Source organism: Impatiens glandulifera, chromosome 4 (assembly GCF_907164915.1).
Source record: "Impatiens glandulifera chromosome 4, dImpGla2.1, whole genome shotgun sequence".
Classification (NCBI taxonomy): domain Eukaryota; kingdom Viridiplantae; phylum Streptophyta; class Magnoliopsida; order Ericales; family Balsaminaceae; genus Impatiens; species Impatiens glandulifera.
The window spans coordinates 59,878,284-59,905,077 of record NC_061865.1 but is presented as its reverse complement, the minus strand read 5'-3'; the positions used below and the strand labels follow the sequence as shown (position 1 = coordinate 59,905,077).

At 29.8% G+C, this 26,794-nt stretch overlaps 2 protein-coding genes across 2 annotated transcripts; both read right to left on the bottom strand.

Annotated features, from left to right (window-relative positions):
- Positions 1 to 2,364: 2,364 nt before the first annotated feature.
- LOC124936104 (cytochrome P450 78A5-like) lies at positions 2,365 to 4,143 on the bottom strand. The gene is made up of 2 exons (XM_047476564.1): positions 3,153 to 4,143; positions 2,365 to 2,961 (listed from the first exon to the last, which is right to left on the bottom strand). The coding sequence occupies exons 1-2, from the start codon at positions 4,131 to 4,133 to the stop codon at positions 2,365 to 2,367; spliced, it is 1,578 nt and encodes a 525-aa protein (XP_047332520.1). The 5' UTR covers positions 4,134 to 4,143.
- A 6,648-nt stretch (positions 4,144 to 10,791) lies between these two features.
- Positions 10,792 to 12,757, bottom strand: LOC124936026 (cytochrome P450 78A5-like). The gene is given in 3 exon segments (XM_047476477.1): positions 10,792 to 11,262; positions 11,264 to 11,593; positions 11,785 to 12,757. Coding segments are annotated over 3 exon segments (1,290 nt in total). The 5' UTR covers positions 12,478 to 12,757; the 3' UTR covers positions 10,792 to 10,995.
- Between the last annotated feature and the right edge of the window lie 14,037 nt (positions 12,758 to 26,794).

The window sequence follows — 26,794 nt, the reverse complement described above, 5'->3', positions numbered from 1 at the left end:
TACTTGTTTTCTAATATCCGATTTTATTTTACTTTCTTGTCTTACTTTTTTTGAGAGAGGGATCGTGGCGACCTCTCCTCATATTGTTTTTTTGGAAAATGAATGGTTACAATCGGGCCTCTAAACAATGATGTCTATGTATCATATTGAGAAAGGAATTAGGTTAAATCGTAGTTCAATGTGCAAACGCGTCGATTTTATTTTGAAAATGCCCCTAATGTGAACTAGGGATATTCTTTCTTTTTTTCGGAATACCCATAGTGTGCTATGTTTCTTTTTTCTTTACTTTTTGAATGATTTAGAATGCGCTACTTGTAGTAAACAACTTACGTTTCATTACCATTTTTTCATTTTAAGATGACTTACAACGCATTATCGAGGATATACATCTTACATCACATATCTTTTTTCCCATTTTTTCTTTTTTGTTTGGATGACTTAGAATGCGTTATCAGGGATAGATGTCTTATGTTACATCGTTATTTAGTCCTTTGTTGAATATACCAATGTACATGATTTTGAGTAAATGATTTTCATTCTTGTCCTTGCATTTCTCATTATCGTTGTGTGGATCGATAAATGTCCTTGTCTAGATGACATGATCGTCCTTATCTCGAAGCAAGGAGAAGATAAATGTCATGAGTGCATTATTTGGAATAATGACCCTTCAATGCTTATATTTAAATGCAAATGTAGTGTATGTGAAGCTTAATCAACTATGTGGTTTTAGTGATGCTTAAAAACGACGGATCTCGTTTTTGGTTCGTCATGAACAACTTGTAGATCTCTAAAGATGGTTAAGAAGAGAAGTTTCATCAATCATGATGACCCATGTCATCATCTAGGCACATATGTGTTCTTAAGAGGAAATATGCGCACACTTGCTAAATCGTCATTTTTAGTTAAAATGAAAGTATTTAAATGTGGGATTAATAGTAACAAGATAAATTGTCACAAGTATTCAACCCTTGTCACATCTTAAAAAAACACACAATGTTTTGCAATGTATAGAAATGATTTACGTTCAATGGATAGAAAAAGAAAATATAGTCTTCTTCGAGCTCCTCTTTTCTTCGTCATTTGGTATTTCGTCTTCTTCGTTTATTTTTGCATGTCTCTTATATAAATTTAACCATAAAGGTCAAATCTCTCTTTTCGATCGACACCATCTTCATATCGATCCACTTAGAAGAATATGAGGCATGTGACTTGTGGTTGATAATGACCTTCATGACTAAGGCATCATCCTCGGAAGATAGCATCTCGTCTAGCTTGAACGTCGTGATGAAGCCCATAACACTTGCGATGGGCAATCCGAATGACAAACATTGTGGCGTAGAGTATGGACCAACCTACAAAACAAAGACAAGCAAACTTTTTTTGTAAGTCATAATGTACTTGTAGACATTTATCTCAACTATAATGCATACACATATTTACATAAATATAGTAGACACATACAAGTTCTCAACGTGGTTTGACCGTTCAAGAACGACGAACGGTATCTTGGGAATCGTAACTGGGATTTTGTTTCTATGGAGAAATCAAAAGAGATGGTTCATTCACACCGTTGGAGAGCATAAAATATTGCTGACTAAGAGAAAGTGTCGTAACAATTAGGAATTTCTTCGCATCCCCATGATGCATACCCTCGAAAGGGACCTCGTCGTCGGGAAGAAGGATCGATCACGTGTACCTAAGTTCATCATCTCGCATCATCGCTCAAATTTGAAACAGGTCGTCATTTCATATTGGTTAATATTTGCACATAATACTCTATGTGTACAAATGACGTCGCATAACGCATATATCGTGTAATACATGAAAACAATTGGACGATAATTTTAAAATGTAATATAATAATGATAACTGTGATAAAATATTATTTATTAATTTGATAGGTTAATTAAAACATTTTTTTTCAATTTCTAAGAATCCCAACTTGGATTTGAAAATGATTATTTTTTTGTTGACGATTTTTTTTGTTAAATTAAATGAGAACTATAGTGACATCCTATATTCAAAATTCCGCTTAAAACTATTGAGAGTGGTGAAGTATTTTGTTGATAGAGATTAAAATTGATTATCAAATACTCCTCTCTTCCCAATATTTTCCCAATATTAAAGTTGAATAAGATGATTAAAGACCAAATACAAATCTTTCATAGTTGACAGTTGACACATAAAAGAAACCATTACTAACCAAAGATAGATAATCGATCCATTAATATCATAAACCACAAAACATGCATCTCCTTCCGTTTTATTTCAACATCCATAACACATGACATACAAAGTCTGATATCTTCCCTACACACAACTTACAAACTCATGGTTGAGATCAATTCAAACAGAGAAATTTGTCTAAGCCCTAACGACGGCCTTGCAAACCAGAGGGTGTTCCATCTCCATTGAAAGCTTAAGAACCTCAGACAAATCAACAGCTTCATCCTCGACAGGCATCCATTTGAAGTTCTGAAGCATCTGTCCAAGCCATAGTTGAACAGTTGCCAAACCCAAGGCTTTCCCGGGACAAACCCTCCTTCCGGCGCCGAAGGGAGCCAACCTTAGATCAGAACCCATGATGCTAACTTCCTCCTCAACAAACCTCTCGGGCCTGAACACAGCGGCGTCAGCCCACACCTTCTCGTCGTGGGTTATAGCCCACATGTTGACCATGGCAGTAGTTCCGGCAGGGATAAAGTGACCGCCGGCGAGTTTGGTGTCGTGAATTGCGAGCCTTGCCCATGAGAGCAGAGGACCCGGAGGATGCATCCTGAGTGTCTCTTTGACAATAGCCTGGAGGTATGGTAGGTTTTGGATGTCCTGGTCGGTTATCGGTCGGTTTAGGGCGTCGATTTCGGCCTGAGCTTTGGATTGTATGTCGGGGTGAAGGACCATTCTTGCGAGAATCCATTCAAGGAGAATGGCAACTGTGTCTGTTCCTCTGAAAATCATTTCCTGAAATAAATAAATAAATAAAGAGTTCGTCAGTCAAGTCAGAGAGAGATTGAAATCTTGTTTTCTCCATCATATATCATATGCTGCTGCTGCTGCTTATAATTAATGATTGTGATTCCAATGTCGACTTAATTTGGATACAGATTAAGAAGAAAAAAGAAAAGAAGAAGAATAGAGAATGATATATATACCCAAAGAACAGCAATCATGTCAGAGTCACTAAGCTTGTTCTCATTCTCCAAATCAAGCAAAACATCAACGAAATCGCCGGAGCTTTCGACGTCGGTTACAGCACCGTCATCATTCATACGCTTCATCTTGTGATCATCAATGATCTTACCAACAAAAACATTGACCCTGTCAACCAAAGCCTTGCATCTCTTCCTCACACCTTGAAGATCCATCCAACCCAGAAGTGGGAAATGATCGCTCCAGTTAAAGATACCCAACAGTTCATAACCTTCGCTAACAAGGCTTTCAAGCTGAGCAGACTCGGCTCTGTTTTGATCAAACTCGTAAGATTTCCCAAACACGGTCATCATCACATTGTTTAACGATCCGAAATGCAAGATGCTTTTGATTCCAACACGACCATCTACAGCCATCGAGCTCTTCACCTGATTAACCATCTTAAGCCCAGCCTCAGCGCGGAACTCACCCGCAGCGTTGATACGTCTGGGACTGAACAGATAAGTGGCCGAAATCCTTCTCAGATTTCTCCAGTACTCACCGAACGGAGCGAACCCCATCGCCCGGTGAAAAAGAAGCTCGTAAGCAGATTCTTTCACCGGACGGTCGGCGAAGGCGGAGCTACTCAGGATTTCTTTGGCCGTTTCGGGTTCCGACGAGATAATAAAACGGGTGAAACCGATCGAAAACGCCATGAGCTGGGTGGCCTTTAAGCTTTCGGACAGCTTAGCCAGGGCACGGTGAGTGAGAGAGCCGGTGAAAGTGAAAACAAGGCCTAGTAAAGGTAACCCGGATGGGCCAGGTATGGCGGATCCCTGCTGGGACCCTAGTCGGCTCTTGGAAAGAGCCCATGCTAGACCGCCGGGAGCTAGGAACAGAAACGAAACGGCGGCGAAGAGAGAAGCAAACAGGATGAAATCAAAGGTCAGTAGAGAAGTGTAACCGGCCAAGGGCCCGAACAGGGAGAGAATTTCAGGACTCATTATGGAAACTATGGAGAGAGAATTGTTAGGTGGTGCTGATGAGAGTGTGGAGAAAACGGGCGGTTAAATAGGAGAGGGGATGGGTCCCCCCTTTGTTAAGATTTAACCATAGTTAAAGAATTAAATTTATTACTAAAAATATTTATCTCAAGTTAAAATAGGTTAGTTATCTCTAAGATAAGGATAAAAGCTTTATTATTTGATGTTTATCTAAAATATTTATTTTTTTATTATTATTTTCACTTAAGAAAGTTTTATATAAATCTTTAAATCAAAAGATTATATATATATTATAAAAAGTTATAAAAAAAATAGTAATTTAATATTAAAAAAATTATTATAAAATTCCTTTTTCATCTACTTTTTCACCAACAAAAAATCATCTAAATCTAAAATATTTAAATTAAAATTAATTATGTATATTATAAAAAGTTGGAAAAACAATAATAACTTTTTAAATATTTATTAAAAAAATTATTTTTATTTACTTTTTTTCTAAGTCAAATAAAATTTTAAATAAAAATTAATTATATTTATTATAAAAAATAGAAAAAAAATTAGTAATTTTATCCAAATTGTAATGCCAAAAATCAATCATTCCTAAGAATTTTTTTATCACTCGATAATCGCATCCATAACTCACATTCCTCTCGATTGAGACAAGTAACCAAAATGGTAGGATTAACTAGAATGTATTTAAAAACGTCGATTTTACTAACTTTGACTTTTTAAAATAGTCATATAATTTACTACTCGAGAGATTATGAAAAAAATATTGCGCGTGTTCAAACGCTATTTAGATATTATATTCTTGGTTCAAAGTTTGGTTACACACAAGAAATGGCTATAGCCCAATGTCTAAAGTGCATGTCACATTATTGAACATAAACATGTATCTAGTTTTGTATCATTCTATTATTAAGACATTTGTCTATATCATTGGTCTCAAAGCTAAAACAGTAAAAAAAATGCATAATACTTTTAAACAAATCACGAAAGCTCGAAAACAAATATTCCTGTCTTTTTGTATTTTACAGCATAACCATATACACACCAAGAGATTTTACAACACAGCATTTACAAACGTCTTTAGGAGTTTTTCTTCTAAGGGCTTCGAATAGGAATCACCTTTCCTTCACTTGTGTAGAGTTGTCCACCGAAATCTCCCATGTCCGGTCTCTAAAAATGATATGTTAGTGTGCTTTTCTGATCTCCTTTTTGTAAGTTGAGTGAATCTCTCATGTTGGTCGAAATTGTTTTACCCCTGACCCAACCTAGTACAGGTCTATCCTACTTTAAGGTTTCCTCATAAAACATTCCCAAAACGCATCGGTCAAAAGCATGGTATGGTTCCTAGTTTGGCGTTACCGCCTTGAGAAAAACTCGATTGGAACGGTTTCCTTGGTGTGAAGCTTTCTTCCTTTTTCTTTTGACAACACCATGTAGGGAAAACACAGACTCTTACATAGCATTAAACGCGCGATTCTATATGTGGACCTTCGGTCGTGTGGATGAATTTATTGTTTGTTGGTCTTTGCCTCGAGGGTTCTTCGTGGCCCCTCTGCCTAGCCCTCTGCCTAGAATCGCCAAATGAAGAAACTCTCAAGTTTTTTCACTCTTTTGGATTGCTAGAGGAAGGTCTGGGCAAATGCACGCTCATGATCATTTTGGGAAGGGTTTTTGTTGGGTCTAGACGCTTGACACATCTAAGCCTTATTTGATTTGGCAATTTGGGGTCTGAGTGTTGTTGAGCCTAGACCTTGTTAGGTGTGTTCAGCCTTCTTCTTTTTTTATTTTACCTACAAAACACATTAAACAAATTAATTAAAATAGAGATAATTTATTTCAAATCCATTTTTAACTTGTTTGATTCATTCACATAATTTATTTTGATAAAGTAGTTCAAATTTAAATTATAAAATGGGTGTAAAATGTTGGTTATTAAATACTGCCCCACTTGAAAAAAGTTTAGAAATTATGGTAGAGTTTTAGAAACGCATGTCCAAGTGTAACACCATAGACACCACATTTACAAACAACTTGATTTATAATCTACTTAGACTCGTTTTTATTTATTTAGAAAATAATTAAAAATATTGAAAGATAAAATACTGCGATCACATGATCAATGATACCCGATTTCGGTGCTCGTTGGTTGCATTGTCGAAGGGTTTGAATCTTGAAAGATGTTTGCCTTCTTCATATGTGAAATATTATTGGATTGGCGTTTAACTCATGCCAATATGTTAAGTGGTGATGCAAATATCTCATTCGAGCATTGATATCAAGATATTACGAAATGTTGCACGAGGTTCACGTCATCTCTCGAACTGAGGAAACAATATATTAATCTCAAGTTATTACGGTCCGGAAACCAGTTATGTGAGATAGTCAAAGTGTTTTCATTATCCTATGTATTGATGAACACAATGTATTGATCTCAAGATATTATAGTCCGAGGACCAATAATGTGAGATAATTGAAGAGTTTGCGTTCTTATGCGGGTGGACGTCTTATACTTACAATAATTTCACGCCACTATAGTCCGTATACCAGTTGTGTGAAATAGACAATGGGGTTTTCATTGTTTTTCGAATCGAGTGGAAAACTAAATATATTAATATTACGCCAATGTAGTCCGTAAACCAGCTACGTAGATAGCTAGAGGGTTGACGCCCTTCCTCAGGTATGCGATTGCATCATTTTAACCTCACGGTCCTAGTCTTGAGTGTGTATATAATTAGTCTGAGTGTACGTGTCAAACTAATCAGATTTACGTGATAGAATTCGTGAGATAGCTAGAAGTTTGCGTCGGCTTGGTAGAATAACGTCTGAAAATTTTTACCGGTCATATGAAGTGTAGTTCGGGGAGCTAGACGCATGATCACACAAATGTGGTTTGGATTGCGTCATTTGCACAATGAACGGCTTACTACAAAATATTTGCAATTGATTCATGATTCATGCATCGGTGTGACACTTATGTACAAAAATATATTTAAATGTTTATTTGGTGTACACATTTCACAATACCCTATAAATATGGAACCCAAACGGTATAATCCTAAGGAGATTGTCTCAAATTATTTCATCATTTTTTTCAATTTTTCAACTTTCAGGTCGTGATTACTTTTTATTGTAGAAACATTTTATATCATGATTTTGGTTTCTCTTTTTATTTGAAAATATAGACACTTTATTTTTTCGAAAATTCCCTTGGTGAATGACTTTGGAGGGTTTCTCTTTAAAATAAGACTTTGATGCTCTATTTTTTTTGAAAATGTTCTAGTTCTTAACTTTTTGTTTTTTTATTTTTGGAAAATGCCCTAACACTTGTCTAAGGTTTTCATATGTTTGTTTCTTTTTTATTGCGATTTAAGACGTGCCTTCATCTCTCTCATTTTAAAAGGAATTCTGGATCAAAACATGTACGGAGTCTCATTTCGAGTGTCGCTTTTTGACCGTTCCAAAAGGAGGCCAAATTTTCTTATCTTTTCTTTTCGGCTCAAAGATCAATAATAATGCACTTGAATTCGTGTTCTCGCAATTATTTTTTTGTATGGAAGGGAATTTTCTTTCCCAAATATTATTTCTAACGTCTTAAATCAATCTTTCATCTTTGCGCCACGTGTTTTGGAATTTCGTCCCGCTTTCTTTATTAAATATTTTTTATTGGAGAGATTCTTTGTCATTCTCGTCTTGAGAGAGCTTTTATTATAATTGGGATGAAATCTAACATAATTGGTAAAATCGTGTTACTTTGAGACAAATCAAGATGTGGGTCTCAATAACATCGAGTGGTGATTTCAATGTCTCGTCCATTTTGAGTATTATTATATATTTTTTGCAATACGGTATATCTGATAGAATCGGTACACCTATATTATTGTTTTTAGCAATCAAAACAAGAGTTTGGGTGAGCAATATGTGGTGATTTCAATATCTCAACCATGAGGGGAGCTCTTTGTTTTTTAGCAGCATGGGTATATCTGACAAAATCGATACACTTGTGTTCTCTCTTTTGGGCAATAAAGACAATAGTCTAGATGAACACGTAGTGGTGATTTCAATGCATCAACCTTGATGACTACTTTGGCTCACCTATTATTATTTTTTCAAGCATCAAGTTTCGAGTCATCTTTCAATTTTTTTGAAACATTTTTTTTCTTTTAGGAAGTGGAACAATGTTCTTTATTCATGTGGTTTGAGCTTAGGCTTTGATTTTTTCCACGAACTTCCATTTTCTTTGTTTTTTTTCCTTTTTTCAAGAATTAGTTGCGAGTACATGAAACGATGCAATCAAATATTCTTTGTTCGAACCGTCGAGAAAATTATCGAGTTCTTTTTAAACGATTATCAAAGGGACACTATTATCTCGACTCATACTTGTTTTCTAATATCCGATTTTATTTTACTTTCTTGTCTTACTTTTTTTGAGAGAGGGATCGTGGCGACCTCTCCTCATATTGTTTTTTTGGAAAACGAATGGTTACAATTGGGCCTCTAGACAATGATGTCTATGTATCATATTGAGAGAGGAATTATGTTAAACCGTAGTTCAATGTACAAACGCGTCGATTTTATTTTTTAAATTCCCCTAATGTGAACTAAGATTATATTCTTTCTTTTTGGGGGAATACCCCTAGTATGCTAGGTTTTTCTTTTTTTTCTTTACTTTTTGAATGATTTAGAATGCGCTACTTGTAGTAAACGACTTACGTTTCATTACCATTTTTTCATTTTAAGATGGCTTACAACGGATTATCGAGGATATACATCTTACATCACATATCTTTTTTGCCTTTTTTTCTTTTTTGTTTGGATGACTTAGAATGCGTTATCGGGGATAGATGTCTTATGTTACATCGTTATTTAGTCCTTTGTAGAACATACCAATGTACATGATTTTGAGTAAATGATTTTCATTCTTTTCCTTGCATTTCTCATTATCGTTGTCTGGATCGATAAATGTCATTGTCTAGATGACATGATCGTCCTTATCTCGAAGCAAGGGGAAGACAAATGTCATGAGTGCATCATTTGGAATGATGACCCTTCAATGCTTATATTTAAATGCAAATATAGTGTATGTGAAGCCTAATCAACAATGTGATTTTTGTGATGCTTAGAAACGGCGGATCTCATTTTTGGTTCGTCATGAACAACTTGTAGATCTCTAAATATGGTTAAGAAGAGAATTCGCATCAATCACATGATGACCTGTGTCATCATCTAGGCACATACGTGTTCTTAAGGGGAAATATGTGCACACTTGCTAAATCGTCGTTTTTAGTTAAAATTAAAGTATTTAAATGTGGGGTTAATAGTAAACAAGATAAATTCTCACAAGTATTCAACCCTTGTCACATCTTAAAAATGCACACAATGTTTTTGCAACGTATAGAAATGATTGACGTTCAATGGATAGAAAAATAAAATATAGTCTTCTTGGAACTCATATTTTCCTCGTCATTTGGTCTTTCGTCTTCTTCGTTTGTTTTGGCATGCCTCTTATAAAAACTTAACCATAAAGGTCAGATCTCTCTTATCAATCGTCATCATCTTCGTGTCGATCCACTTAGAAGAATATGAGGCATGTGACTTGTGGTTGATAATGACCTTCATGACTAGGCATCGTCCTCGGAATGCCTCGGGAGATGGCATATCGTCTAACTTGAACATCGTATTGAAGCCCATAACACTTGCGATGGGCGATCTGAATAGAAAACATTGTGGCGTCGAGCATTGATCAACCTACAAAACAAACAACAAAGACAAGCAAATGTTGTTTTTTTAAGTCAGAATGTACTCTTGGACATTTATCTCAACTATAATGCATACACTTATTTATATAAATATAGTAGGCACATAAAGGCTTTCGACGTGGTTTGACCGTTCAGGAACGGCGAACGGTAAGGTCTTGGAAATCGTAACTGTAATTTTGTTTCTATGGAGAAATCAAAAGAAAGGATTCATTCACCCCGTCGGAGAGCATAAAATATTGATGACTAAGAGAAAGTGTCGTATCAATTGGGAATTTATTCGCGTCCCCATGATGCATACCCTTGAAAGGGACCTCGTCGTCGGGGAGAAGGATCGATCTCGTGAACCTAGGTTCATCATCTTGCATCATCGCTCAAATTTGGAACAGATCATTTCTCATTGGTTAATATTTCCACATAATACTCTATGGGTACAAATGACGTTGTACAACGCATATCGTGTAATACATTAAACAATTGGACGATAATTTTTAAATGTAATATAATAATGATAATTGTGATAAAATATTTTTTTTTATTAATTTGATAGTCTAATTAAAACATTTTTTTCAATTCCTAAGAATCCCAACTTGGATTTGAAAATGATTATTTTTTTTGTTAAGGATTTTTTTTGAAATTAAATAAGAATTATCGTGACACTCAATATCCATTGTCCCCACTTAAAACCATGTCATATCAGTAGATTATAGATTACTGGTGAAGTATTTTGTTGTTAGAGATTAAAATTGATTGTCAAATACTCCTCTCTTCCAAATATTAAAGTTGAATAAGATGATTAAAGACAAAATACAAATCTTTCATAGTTGACTCATAAAAGAAACCATTACAAAACAAATATAGATAATCCATTTATATCATAAAGCACAAAACATACAACAAACCAAACACCTTCTTCGTTTTATTTCAAACCATTAATCATATATTATAGTTATATGATTCTATATCCCTAACACATGACACTTAACTACTAAAAGACTATGATCTCTTCCATACACACAGCTTTCAAAATCATGGTTGAGATCAATTCAAACAAACCACCACCGCCGCCCATCGCCGCCCATCGCCGCCCACCTTGTTGTCTAAGCCCTAACAACGGCCTTGCAAACCAGAGGGTGTTCCATCTCCATTGAAAGCTTAAGAACCTCAGACAAATCAACAGCTTCATCCTCGACAGGCATCCATTTGAAGTTCTGAAGCATCTGTCCAAGCCATAGTTGAACAGTTGCCAAACCCAAGGCTTTCCCGGGACAAACCCTCCTTCCGGCGCCGAAGGGAGCCAACCTTAGATCAGAACCCATGATGCTAACTTCCTCCTCAACAAACCTCTCGGGCCTGAACACAGGCGGCGTCAGCCCACACCTTCTCGTCGTGGGTTATGGCCCACATGTTGACCATGGCAGTAGTTCCGGCAGGGATAAAGTGACCGCCGGCGAGTTTGGTGTCGTGAATTGCCAGCCTTGCCCATGAGAGCAGAGGACCCGGAGGATGCATCCTGAGTGTCTCTTTGACAATAGCCTGGAGGTATGGTAGGTTTTGGATGTCCTGGTCGGTTATCGGTCGGTTTAGGGCGTCGATTTCGGCCTGAGCTTTGGATTGTATGTCGGGGTGAAGGACCATTCTTGCGAGAATCCATTCAAGGAGAATGGCAACTGTGTCTGTTCCTCTGAAAATCATTTCCTGAAATAAATAAATAAATAAAGAGTTCGTCAGTCAAGTCAGAGAGAGATTGAAATCTTGTTTTCTCCATCATATATCATATGCTGCTGCTGCTGCTTATAATTAATGATTGTGATTCCAATGTCGACTTAATTTGGATACAGATTAAGAAGAAAAAAGAAAAGAAGAAGAATAGAGAATGATATATATACCCAAAGAACAGCAATCATGTCAGAGTCACTAAGCTTGTTCTCATTCTCCAAATCAAGCAAAACATCAACGAAATCGCCGGAGCTTTCGACGTCGGTTACAGCACCGTCATCATTCATACGCTTCATCTTGTGATCATCAATGATCTTACCAACAAAAACATTGACCCTGTCAACCAAAGCCTTGCATCTCTTCCTCACACCTTGAAGATCCATCCAACCCAGAAGTGGGAAATGATCGCTCCAGTTAAAGATACCCAACAGTTCATAACCTTCGCTAACAAGGCTTTCAAGCTGAGCAGACTCGGCTCTGTTTTGATCAAACTCGTAAGATTTCCCAAACACGGTCATCATCACATTGTTTAACGATCCGAAATGCAAGATGCTTTTGATTCCAACACGACCATCTACAGCCATGGAACTCTTCACCTGATTAACCATCTTAAGCCCAGCCTCAGCGCGGAACTCACCCGCAGCGTTGATACGTCTGGGACTGAACAGATAAGTGGCCGAAATCCTTCTCAGATTTCTCCAGTACTCACCGAACGGAGCGAACCCCATCGCCCGGTGAAAAAGAAGCTCGTAAGCAGATTCTTTCACCGGACGGTCGGCGAAGGCGGAGCTACTCAGGATTTCTTTCGCCGTTTCGGGTTCCGACGAGATAATAAAACGGGTGAAACCGATAGAAAACGCCATGAGCTGGGTGGCCTTTAAGCTTTCGGACAGCTTAGCCAGGGCACGGTGAGTGAGAGAGCCGGTGAAAGTGAAAACAAGGCCTAGTAAAGGTAACCCGGATGGGCCAGGTATGGCGGATCCCTGCTGGGACCCTAGTCGGCTCTTGGAAAGAGCCCATGCTAGACCGCCGGGAGCTAGGAACAGAAACGAAACGGCGGCGAAGAGAGAAGCAAACAGGATGAAATCAAAGGTCAGTAGAGAAGTGTAACCGGCCAAGGGCCCGAACAGGGAGAGAATTTCAGGACTCATTATGGAAACTATAGAGAGAGAATTGTTCGGTGTGGAGAAGATGATCAGAGAAGAAGGCGGTTAAATAGGAGAGGGAACTATACCCCAATGTTAAGATTTAACCATAGTTAATTATATTATTCATATAATTGAATTAAACTTATTGATAATATTTTTACTCAAATTAAAATTGGTCATCTCAAAGATAAGATTGATTGTTAATAAAAAAAATATTCTTAAGTTTAATCCAAACTTTTATTAAAAATATCATTTTTTTATATGAAGTTTATCTAAAGTTTATTATTATATTCACTTTTCATTTAAAAAAGTTTTAAATAAATCTGTAAATCAAAAGATTATATCATTATAAAAAAGTTATAAAAAATATAGTAATTTAATATAAAATTTATTACATAATTTCTTTTTCATCCACTTTTTTTTTTTAAAAAATTATATAAATCTCAAATATTTAAATTAAAATTAATTATGTATATTATAAAAAGTTTGAAAACAATGAGTAATTAACTTATCTAAAGATTTATTAAAAAAATACTTTTTTATTTACTTTTTATTTAAAAATATTTATATCAATGTCAAAGAAGACGTTGGTGACACTTTTTTTTTTTTTTACGAAAATGCCCCTGTTGCGAGACGCAAACAGTATTCGTATGACGAATTTTTTTTTTTTAAATAAAAAATAAAGATTGTCTCGCGAATGCCGATTGCGTCTCGCGATTGTGTACGTCTCGCGACATGAGCAAAATCGTCCGAAAAAAATTAAAAGTGTCTCTGGCTCTCTTTTTTTTTTCTTTTTTTTTTTCTTTTTTTTTTTTTTTAACTGGCACTTTTAAGGAGGTATCTAATGTCATTTCATCAAATTTCACAAATAAGTCTCTAGATCAAAATTAATTATATTTTTTTTAGAAAAAATTAAAAAAAAAAAGTAGTAACTTATCCAAATATTTATTAAAGTATTACTTTTTTATTTACTTTTTATTAAAAAAATATTATTAAAAAAACTTTATTATTATTAAACCAACTTTTTTATTATTATAAAATACTTTTTATTATAAAAAAAATACTATTTATTAAAAACATATTTTTTATTCACTTTTATTTACAAATATTTCATCAAATTCAAATAAATCTTTAGATGAAAATTATTATATTCATTTTAAAAAGTTGAAAAAAAAAATCAAAATATTTATTAAAAAATACTTTTTATTAGAACCCATTGAAAATGATTATTTATGGTTGAGATTAAAGTAGATTATCAAATACTCATCCTCTCTTCCCAATATTAAAATCACCTTTTTTTTCGATAATAATACCCATAATTATTTAATTAGTGTCATATGAGCCAAATTCATTAAGAGATTTGTCTCTTAAAAATTATTAATTCATAAAATGTCATGAAAGACTATATCCAGAGACGGACTCAGGATTTTGAACTAGTGTGGACCGAAAAAAATTTAGGGTGAACTTAAAATAATAACGAAAATTTTTTGAAAAAAATAATGATATAAAAGTAAATTTTACCATTTTTTAATAATTAGATAAAAAAAATAATGAATTATATTAATTTTTTTTAAGAAATTAAGGGTAATGTCATATTTCTACCGTAAAAAAATTATATATTATTTTTTTTTTTCAGGGTGGGCTTTAGCCCACCCGAACCCTACATAGATTCGTCCCTGACTTTATCAATTCTACATATCATCTATATATATATAATGATGCTTAATTTTTAAAGTGTCCGGATTGCCGGGTCGAGAGCTGTGGTTAATTTGGATACTTGGATCGGATTGTGGGTTTACCCGTTTTTAAATTTAAAACGGTTAAAAATAAAATTAAAAATGCTAGAGGTATGTTTCGAACTTGCAACCTAACAAAAGAAGTACAACTCTTTAACCAACTAGGCTACAAAGACTTTATATTTTAAATTCAACACCAAATTTGATAAACGCGGGACGTTTTAACAAAGACTTTATATTTTAAATTAAACACCAAATTTGATAAACGCGGGACGTTTTAACATTAATATAAGTTCAACTTTTTAACTAACTAATATATATATATATAATGATGCTTAATTTTTAAAGTGTCCGGATTGCCGGGTCGAGAGTTGTGGTTAATTTGGATACTTGGGTCGGATTGTGGGTTTACCCGTTTTTAAATTTAAAACGGTTAAAAATAAAATTAAAAATGCTAGAGGTATGTTTCGAATTTGCAACCTAACAAAACAAGTACAACTCTTTAACCAACTATGTTACAAAGACTTTATATTTTAAATTCAACACCAAATTTGATAAACGTGGGACGTTTTAACATTAATATAAGTTCAATTTTTTAACTAACTAATCTATATATATATAATGATGCTTAATTTTTAAATTGTCCGGATTGCCGGGTCGAGAGCTGTGGTTAATTTGGATACTTGGGTCGGATTGTGGGTTGACCCGTTTTTAAATTTAAAACGGTTAAAAATAAAATTAAAAATGCTAGAGGTATGTTTCGAACTTGCAACCTAACAAAACAAGTACATCTCTTTAACCAACTAGGCTACAAATACTTTATATTTTAAATTCAACACCAAATTTGATAAACGCGGGACGTTTTAACATTAATATAAGTTTAACTTTTTAACTAACTAATATATAATGATGTTGAGTAAATTGATACTTGGGTCGGATTATGGGTTGACCCACCCATAAATTTAAAACGGTTAAAAATAAAATTAAAAATGTTATCCGTAATTTTTTTCACGGTTTTTTATATTATTACTCGTGCAAATGCACGGCTAAATGCTAGTTTCAATAGTTTCTTTTATCTTCCTACCATTAAAGAAAGAAAACATAATTCGAGATTTAATTATCTTCCTACAGTAAATAAAGAGCATAAAAATCTGATTTAGATGTATTTTATTATCTAAATAGTTTGTAATATTAGTTTTATTATAGTGTTTTATGAATTTTTAAGTTTTTTTCTTATTTATCTATATTAGATATTTCTAGAGTTGATAACGATTATTTTCTTTAGAATTAAAAAGAATCTATCAATCTAATCCTAGTACGTAATACAAGTATAATATTTGTATCACCACTCCATTAAATTGTCCAATTATAAAAATTTCTAATAATTTGATTTATTGTGGAACAAGTACTCTTATTGAAAAATCTAAAAAAATGTTTTATGTATAGTTTAATCATTAATAATAAAAACAACAACTAATATACATAAATCAAATGGCTATGCTTTTGTAAATGCCTTGAAACAAAAATCAAATTAAAACTTTAAAAAAAAAAACTCATCTTAGTGTTTGAATGATTGTCTAGAATATGTTCATCATGAACCATGATTTGATATGGTCAAATGGTCAACACCATGGGTTCAATCAACCTCAAATAAATTTAAAAAAAATATATTTATAATATAGGAAGTTAGGATAATATCCACAATTATAACTTACACTCTCATTTAATATGTATTAACACAAATTTTGATCTCTTAGAAAGTACTATTGTCTCAATTCATATATTTTTATTATTTATTATACAGGTTTCAATTAATCCACATACTACTATTGCTATACGATTACGATAATTTATTTTTTATTGTATATTATAATTTAAATATTATATTTATCTTAATATAACATGTACTTAAATTAATACATTAAATTAACCGACATGAGTAAAATATTTTCAAAGATAAGAAATGGGATAAGCGAGAACCTGTCCATTTCTTAATTTGTCATTAGATTAAACATAAATATTATTTCTACTTAGGCATAGATTTATCTCCACCAATATAACGTTTTGTCACATATTCATTTTATTGCATATTGTTTGTACTGCACATCTTATCCTCATTGGAATAATACAAGTATATTATTTGTAGTATATTATTTGTATTATTAGTATATTATCCTCACCGATAGAACAATTTGTCACTTACCCATTTCATTGTCATTGTAATGATACAAGTATATTGATTGTACTAGCAATAGATTTATTCCCATGATATAATGCTTCTCATCTACTCATCTTATCGTCATTGGAATGATACAAGTATATTGTTTTCATTAGTAGATTTATTCATATCGATAAAACTTGTCAAATACTGATCTCATCGTCAATGAAATGATACAAGTATATTGTCCGTACTACTAGTATATTTATTCCCACCGATAGAACGTTCGTCACATACACATTCCATCGTCATTAAAATGATACAAGTATATTGTCTTGTACTAGCATCATATTTTGTCCACACTGATAGAACGTCTGTCACATACTCATATCATCGTCATTGAAATGATATAAGTATATTGTCTTGTACTATCAACATATGTATCTCCTCCGATAAAACGACATTTGTGACCTACTAATCTCATCGTCATTGAAATGATATAAATATATTGTTTGTACTACTAGTAGATTTATCTCCGCCGATAAAACGTTTGTAGGTAGGAGTTCATGAAATATGGATTTGATAGGGTTTATAGCCATTAACATGGCACCTAAACTTAATTGGTCAATTATAATAAGTTTTTATTCCTTTTAGTGATTGGAGAGAAATATTTCTGGTCTAGTTTGTTCATCAATAATAACATTAAATATATTGTTATTTTAATATTAAATCAAAAGGTTATGTTTTAAATTATAATTGTCAAATTCCATAAACGAAAAATCAAAATAAAGCATAAAAAACTAACATTTTAGTGTTCGAATGATCGTGGTGAACGAGGTAATAGAACATGGATTTGATAGGGTTCAAATTGTTAACATGATATGTGTCGATATTTAAATCGTCCAATTATGATAAGTTGTTTCTAATTAAACTAAAACTAACAATCAAACAATAGTTTAATAACTTTTTTTCTTTACCAATAGTTTAATTAATGTAATAAGAGCTATGTTTATTAAGAATATGTGTAACACCAACCTCAATCTAGCTAGTATATTTATCCCACTGATATAGAATTTTGTTTGGGAATGAGGTCATCAATAATGTCATAATTTTACAATTAAATTGTCCAATTATAATAAGTTTTTTATTAATTTGATAAACTGCGGCCCTTAGTAATTTTAGGGTTTGAAGATAGATATTTTCTTTCCTTGTTTGCTCATAATAATAACAACAAATATATTACTAATTTAATATTAAATAAAAAATATAGTTATGGTTTGAACTAAAATAGGGAAATGACTTAAAATTGACACATCAAATTAAAGCTATAAAAGAACTCTTAATTTAGCTCTCTAATAATTTTGACAATGTGGTCATTATGGAACATAAATTTGATAGGCTTTAAATTATTAACACTGGCATTTGTCAATTACAAATAATTCATCCAATTGTAATAAGTTATTAATGAAATAAACTACCAATAAAAAACATTACATTTTTAATTGTCAACAACAACAACTAATATGTTTATATTTAATCAAAATGTTACAATTAATTTTAAACCATTGTTTCCAAACACCACAATTAAATTTGAGCATTAACGCTATAAGTTGTAATTGTCAAACAAACCGCATGTGGGCACTAGAAAATCATTGATCTTAATCAAGAGTTTGTCCCCACCCTCACAAGCTAATCATTAGTTAATCATCATTGTTAACACTAATCATCTTTAAACCGACAGACTATGTTTGATTGTGTAATTGAGATTATAATTTTTTTAAAATTTTATACTTTTTCATTGATCTCCAAAGTCGTAAAGTTCATAACCATAAGGAAAAGATCAAACCAATGCAATTCATGTTCTAACTAGAGTATTAATAGTTACAACATGAAACCCTAAAAAAACTCAAAGCCACAAGCATACACCAAATAAAAAAAGTTTTAATCAATGTCATTGACCCAATCACATTTATTAAGTATCTCATAGTTAACTTGTCAATTTGAATACATATTTGAAGTTCTAATTTATTTGGTTCTCGATTCTCTTCTCCTAACGTCTTCAAAATCTTCTTCATCGTCCTCCAAGACTAGATAAAATATGTACTTAAAACGGTCTTTTCAACTTGTGATTTCTCTCGGCATCTGAAGTTTCCCATAAAGCCAATGAAGTATTTCATCGTCGCCGTTTTCTTCTCCCCATACATTTGTTCAACCAATTCCTAATTTGAGTGCACCTAATTGGGAGTTTCCTCTTATGTGATGCTTGAAGCTAAGCTCAGTTGAGACACAATTTCTAGTTGAACAACAAGAGAGTTACTTGCCATTTTTCAGAGTTACCTACCATTTTTATTTGCTCGGAAGTCAGTGACGTTATTTAGATCCTTAAAAGTTATCGACATGACAACTTATCAAATCAAATCGGCAATTGCAAAAATACTTTATGAATTTGAGTCTAAATAATATTACTTTCGATAAATTTACTTAAAAAATATTGCATTATCAATACTATAGCCCAAATATAATTTTATGAATATAACTTAAATATTTAACATTTTTTAGTCCAAACTTAAATTTAACTTCATAAATTATTTTTAAATTAACTAATCATCATTTTATAAGTTTAGCTTTCATATTGAATTTCATTTTAACCTAAAACAATATTTATCTTTATATGATATTTTCATGAAATGAATTCAATTTAGAAAAAGAAAAAGATAATATATATATTATTATTTTGCTGAAAATAAAAGAGAAATGACTTGGAATAAAGAGGAAGGAGTGTAGTTGGGCCAATAGTTGGTTGGTGACTATGCCAGTTAGAAGACGATTTGTTACGTTAATTGTCTGACACGTGGCGACTCAGGAATCACCCTTGCATGTACTATTTTTTTTTAATTAAATATTTCATTATGGGAGCATATAATTATAATAATAATAATAATACAATAATGTAGTAGCAGTACTACTAGTACGACCCTACTTAGAATCTCTGTTCCAATACCCTGTAGTTTACTACTACTCATAATACCAGGGGCTTGTTTGATATTAATTTATTTTTAAATAATTTATTTTATTATTTAATATAAAATTATTTAACCATTTACTCTAAATTTTTTATTTTAAAGTCCTTAACATGTTTAAAAGTTTAATTTGTTAATAACCAAATAAACTAAATTTGATATAGATTTATTTGAATATTCATCTAACTATTTATAAAAAATTGGCTTTAATCAAATTTTGAATAATCAATTATTTAAGAGTGTGATTGAAAATGTGAGTTAATTGAAAATATATATATATATATATATATATTAATAAAATGAATATATTTTAATTAAGGAATTAAAATGTATACCCTCATAAAAAGGTTTATTTTTTTAATTTTTTTAAGAAAATCAATATATAATTTAATTTAATTTTAAACGAGTTACGGCTGTGTAATCATCCTATAATTTACTATGTGATGTATTTTATAAATTTATTTTTCAAATTTGAACTTGTTATTAAGCATGTTTTAAATGATTTTATAAAATTATTATAATTCTATTTAATTTTTTATCAATCATATCTCTTAATTTATCAAAAAAAAATTAAAATTTTTAATTTTAATTTTTTTTTAAATCAATAAATATTTTATATAAAAACAGATTTTAAAATTATTTAAATAACAAAATTATTTCTAAAAATATTAATATATATATATATATATATATATATATATATATATATATATATATATATATATATATATATTTGAAATGATAAACCAGGATTTATACTTATTTTTCGTAAAAATATAATATAAATTTTGTCCAATAAAAATAAGAGTTAAAGTTATAAAAAAAATATATTTTTTTAAATAAATATTTAGTAATAATTAATAAATTAAAAATTATCTTTTCAAAATACTCTAATATTCTTTGAAAATGTATTTTTTTTAAATATTAAATATATATTTTAAATGATAAAACCTAATAAAAAAAGTTTAGAAAATATATATATATATATATATATATATATATATATATATATATATATATATATATATATATATATATATATAAATAGTTATCAATGTTTATTTTCATTTATAAAAAGTGTATTACCCATAAAAATAAAAATATAATATTACTTCGACTAATTAAAATTTTAAATAATCTATTTTTTCATTAAATTATTCTTTTAATATAAAACACTGAAATCTTATAATAATGTGATTAAAAATGTGAATTATTTGAATAAAAATATGTATCAATAAAAATTAAGATATTTAATTAAAAATTTATATAAAGTTTCATGAGCGGATCGATCGGATCACTGTGTTGTGTTTGATAGGACATTTATAATCCAAAACAATTAGGATTTTATGTATATTTTGTTAATTGTTTATTAAAATTAATATCTTCTAAAAATGATATTTTCTTATTAATCTCATATTATTGGAGAAAATTATTTGATTATTTGAAAATAATCTTAATGAATCAAAATAAGTTACGGTGTCCGCCGCCTTACATCTTTTGCACTGTTTTGTGCGCTCGTTAACCTCACTGCAACATGAGCACGCTCTTTACGTGGACCCCATTTATCAGCCTTTCTTAGGCCTAGTTTGATTAATTTAAATAAAAAATATATATATAATCATTCATTTTTTAATAAATTATCAATTAAAATATTTTATTTTATTCATTATACTATTTATAAAGTAAAAGTTTGATAATTTAATATAAATAAATTCAAATTATCCTTTTGTTTTAAGATGTGTTATAAAAATATATATAATTGGATATTAAAGATGATAAAAAAAATTGTAATTATATTATCCACTAAAAAAAATATAAATGAAACATAATCTAAGATAAAATCAAAGAAATCAATAACAAAGTTTTGTTGGTTTATGTATAATTTCATTCTAAAATGAATTACATTTGGAAGACATGTAAGTTTTTTTTTTAATATTAAAATAATAAAAGTAATTTAATTTAATTAATTAATTATTCCTTTTTATCCATTTAGTAATATAAAAAAGAGTTCATACTTTAAAATTTAATTTCATTTATTTGATTAAATATTTTTTTACATGATTTTTTATATTAAGCTAATGCATAAATTGCATCAATTTAATGCAAAATCATGAAGGATTCCGATTTGGAATAATGTTAGATTTTCAATGAATAAGTTTCAACTTATATAATTTAGGGAGGTTAGAGCTTTATTGATTTTGGATGATTTGTATAATATTTAGTTTATAAATTCAAATTTATTGATGAATTATTAGGGTTAAATTATTAGTATTTTTATATTCATAATTTATGAAAATAAAATAAAGATATTTAATTCATGAATTAAGTAATTTAATTATTAAAATAATATGTGATGTGGTAAGTAATTTTGATATATAAGGTGAAAAATAAGAATTTTAAGAATTTTTTATAATAAATTATTAAAATATTGTTTTGTATTTAATTTTAATAAAAGTAAAAAAAATTGAATTATGTGATTTAAATACTATAATGATATTAATATTTAAATATTTACTTTTTTTAGATATGAAAATAATCATGTTCTTGAGAAAATTATCCCTGACTTCTTAAATATTGTTGCAATTTGTTCAACATTTAAATTATTTTTGTTTAATATTAAATTTTTATTGTCGGTAGGTTATTATATATATTAGTTCATGTCATTTTAAAATTATTTTATAAATAATTATTATATATATATATATTTGTTAAAAATCTGATTTTGTTGGTATTTTATAGCAAACCAAATTTGTTAATTTAACATTATTTAAAATTATTATTTTAACTTTGTAGATGGAGTTAGTTCAAATGCACATTAATTTTGAATTTGTAGGTCTACAATTCTTAAGATTATAAGTATCCAAAAAAATCACAAAATTTATTATATAGATATGAATATATAACATTGATGTTGAATAGAGTATACTCTATATCATTTTATAGTTTTCTTGCCTTATTTGTTAAAATAATTGAAGCCTCTCTAATTCAACTTATTGTAACAACTTCTTTATAATAATATCAAACTAACCTATAAGATATATTGATTAACAAATAATGTTGAAATGTGTTTGTAGATCTAATATGTCAATAATTAAAATATTTGATCTAAGATTTCATAGAGTTTTATTTTTCTCTACTTTGTGTAATAGGGACAACCCCACACTGCCAAGCCGCCAAGTTGGTCCCACTTAGATATGCCCCTCTTTAATTCCATCCCTCAAATCCCCTCTTTCACACTCACTTTTCTACTAATTTATTTACACATTATTTTAATATTTATTTGGATTGGAATTTTATGATGATTTATTATAATATATATTTATTTCAAATTAAAATTTAATAAAGTTAAGTAATAACATTTTAATTAGTAAAGTAAATAATTTGATAATTAAAATAAGTTTAATAGATAAGTACTTTTTGAACATATTAAAAAAATTAAAACTTATTTATCTTAAGGTTAAAATTGGGGATGAATGATGGTTGAGTGGAATTTCTTTATCCGATTTGAGTGTTAGGGATTAATGGTGATTTATAATTTATTTTATTGCCATATCAATTCACTTCTTTTAATCCTATTTCTTTTTTATTTCTTTTATAAAAAATAGTACTAACTTTATAAATATTTTAAAATATTATTTAAAATAAAATAAACATTTTAATATTGAGCTAGAGGCCCATCTATGACCTAGCCCAAGAACAAAGAGACATTGAACAAAACAAATAGAAAAATACAAAGAAAGCAAAGAAGGTGCAAGGAAAATAAGTTTTCATCCTATGTCTTAAATATTATGCCTTTAGAGCTTGTTTGATATATTTTTCTTCTCTTTAAAAAAAAGTTATAGAGAATTTAAAAATACATTCATTATCGACCCTTTCTCGATGATTTATGTTAGTTTGAGTGTACTGTTTCTCTTTCTATCACTTAAATTTGAGTTGGTCTTTTATTTTGTTCGGTGCGATATTTTATTTAGTCGGATCAAATTTTTCATCCCAAACTTTTGAGATCCGAACAATATTTTTAATTTTTAATGGATCGTTTTTGCTACTCATACCCTACAATTGTATTTGTAATGCTTTATCGAGTTCATGTCCGTCTTTTTTAACATATATAATCCTCATATGTAGTTGTTTTTCATGTGATTTGATATTTAATATGAAAGCTCTCTTACATTTATTCTCTCCTGATATGTACGAGTTTTTTATTATTTAAGACATATATGTAAATGATCAATTATCATTTGACGATATATTTTCCGACGTTCTTTACCACCTTTCAACTAAAGATAATTACAACTACCGTTCAAAATATTTGTTAGAAATATTTCTCACACCGTTTCATTGTTCGTCAACTTCTTCTATTTCAACCCTCATCATTAAGGAATCGAGTTCATTTTTTTTTAGATCCTCACCAAATTAAATGATTGTTAATTTCTTTTTTTTTATTGAGAATTTTAATATTGTAATTTGTTCTTACAATTTAATATCTAAGAATATCAATTGTTTGTACTAATTTATTAATTAAGTTTTTATATGTAACAACCCAATTAAAAAAAACATAATCCAAAATCTAGATAAAACTAAAAAACACAGAACAAACAAACTTAATGTATTTTTTGTTCAAACATCAAACAATTTTCAATAACTAAAAACAAACCATATTATTTGAAAACAAAAGGCTTCTAAAACATTTTTTTCTTTCTAACCTCCTTTTCTTTTATTTAAAGCTTTTGTATACAAAACAAAAATTCGTGTCATTTGAGCTTCTTGAGTTAAGTTATAAAATACATATTTTTTCCTGAAAAAGTTATATATTTAGATATTTTGAATTAAATAACTAGATAATAAAATAAAGGTTTTAAATTAATAATAAAATAGATGTAAATGTGAATTCAAACAAGGCCTAAATATCTCACTTGGCCAATATGGGTGTCAGTTTCTTCCGCAGTTCGTTCGCCTGAGCGATGTGGAAATAAGTTGACCAGCTGTCGGATTCTTTAGTCGCAATAATTTCTATTAGGACTTTCAAATAATATTTATTTATTTTTTTGCATAATTGTACAATTTTGATCTAAAAATAAATTAAATTATTCATAATTTATTGTCAAAAATTTGGTCAGTTAAATTCATCTTATTAAGCTATGTTAATAATAATGTCCAGTTTATAATTATGATCATATAAAAAAATACTTGTTTTTGTTAAATTTGTTTAATTAAGCTTATTCACAACATCTTAATTGCTAAAACTACTATAATATATCAAACTTACTCAAAAATAAAAATAAACTTGATTCTGAATCAAACTAGCACAATTACTCAATTGATTGAAAATTTAAATTATATATTCATATATTGTATTAAAAAAATATATAAAATAAAATATTATAATAATTTATAAGATTTATAAGTTATAACTCATATTTGTCCGAATAACCTCAAATCAAACAAGTTTTAAATAGGGGTGTTCATCGGTTCGGTTTCGGGTTATTCGAGTTCCTCAATTCGGTTTCTTCGAATTTTTTGTTTTTTTTCGTCAATTCGAAAACCGAACCGAATTCGAATAAATTCTAATTAAACCGAACCGAATTCGAATTTTATATTCGGTTTGAACTTCGAATAATTCGAATTCAAACCGAATTCAATTTTCTTTTATTTTAAACTCAAAATAAAATGTACCAACTAAGAATTGAACTCGAGGTCTATACCATGGTAGGGTACTATTCTACCACTAGATCACTAGTGTTTTTGTTTCTGTTTTTTCTTTTATTATAAATCTTAATTCAAAACATTCTAGTTTGATTATTTTGAACTTATTCTTAAGTTAAGTTTGGAATAATAAATAATAAAAAATGAATTCGGTTTTCGGTTTGGTTTTCGAGTTAAAACTCAAACTCGAAAACCAATTCGAAAACCGTATTTGAATTCGAATTGGTTTGAAATTCGATTCGAAAACCAAAAATGAAATTCGAATTCGGTTTATTCGAATTCGGTCGGATATTCGGTTCAGACCAAATATTGAACGCCCCTAGTTCTAAAGACTTGCTAATATGAGTTATTAAGAGTTTAATATTTAGTGAAAAATATTTTTAATTAAATATTTAAATAATATAATTAATATATATATATATATAATTTTATGTTAAGTTATTGAAAATTAATTTTAAATAAATGGGTTAAAATTTACATTGACTCAATTTGAAAATTATTGTATTTAAAATTTATGTGTTTGTATCTAAATTGAGATTAGAAATAATTAAATAATTTAGTATTGAAACATAATCTTTACTAGATTTTAAAATCCTAATAATTTTGGAGTATTTATTGGAAAGTAAACATATAACATTCATCCAATTTATACAAATAAAGGTGATCATATATTATAAGTCCAATAAACATGTCTAGTTTTTTTAGGTTGCATTTGGTTGTGATACAAGGAGACACAATATTGGAATAATAAAAGTTATCATAAAGTCTTATTTGGTTGAGTTTTTAAAAAAAATATAATCATAATCAAACATCATTTTATCAACTATTTCATTAATTATATCACTTAATTCATTAACCAAATTACTAAAATATCATATAATTTTATAAAAATATATAAACATTTTATTACCAAAAACATTTACTCCTCTCAAAATCATTATCCATCCATATTTTCTTAAATAAACTTTTACTAACCAACTTCAATATTATGGCATTGTTCTCTTTTAGGTTTTTAAAAAACTCATCCCAAATCAATTTTCTAATCAATCACTTCTCAATAATCACATCACTCATTTCATTAACCAAAATACTAAAATACCCTCTATTTTAAATTATTATTTTTTATTTTATTCATATATCAATACCCTTTAAGTCTTTTTACCAAAAATAATCATCACCTCCTCAAAATCATCATCAATCATTACATTTTTCTCTCTTTAGGTTTTTTTAAAAACCCCAATCCAAACAAGACTTATATGTTATTTTTATATTTACCTTGTTTTTGATAATAATTAAAATATTTTATTAAGCATTAATAACCCAATCCGACCAAGTCATTGTATAGGTACAAGATTTCAAGAGTGTCAGCACCATAGGCAACGGTGTAAATTTTGATGAGACATAACAACAACTAA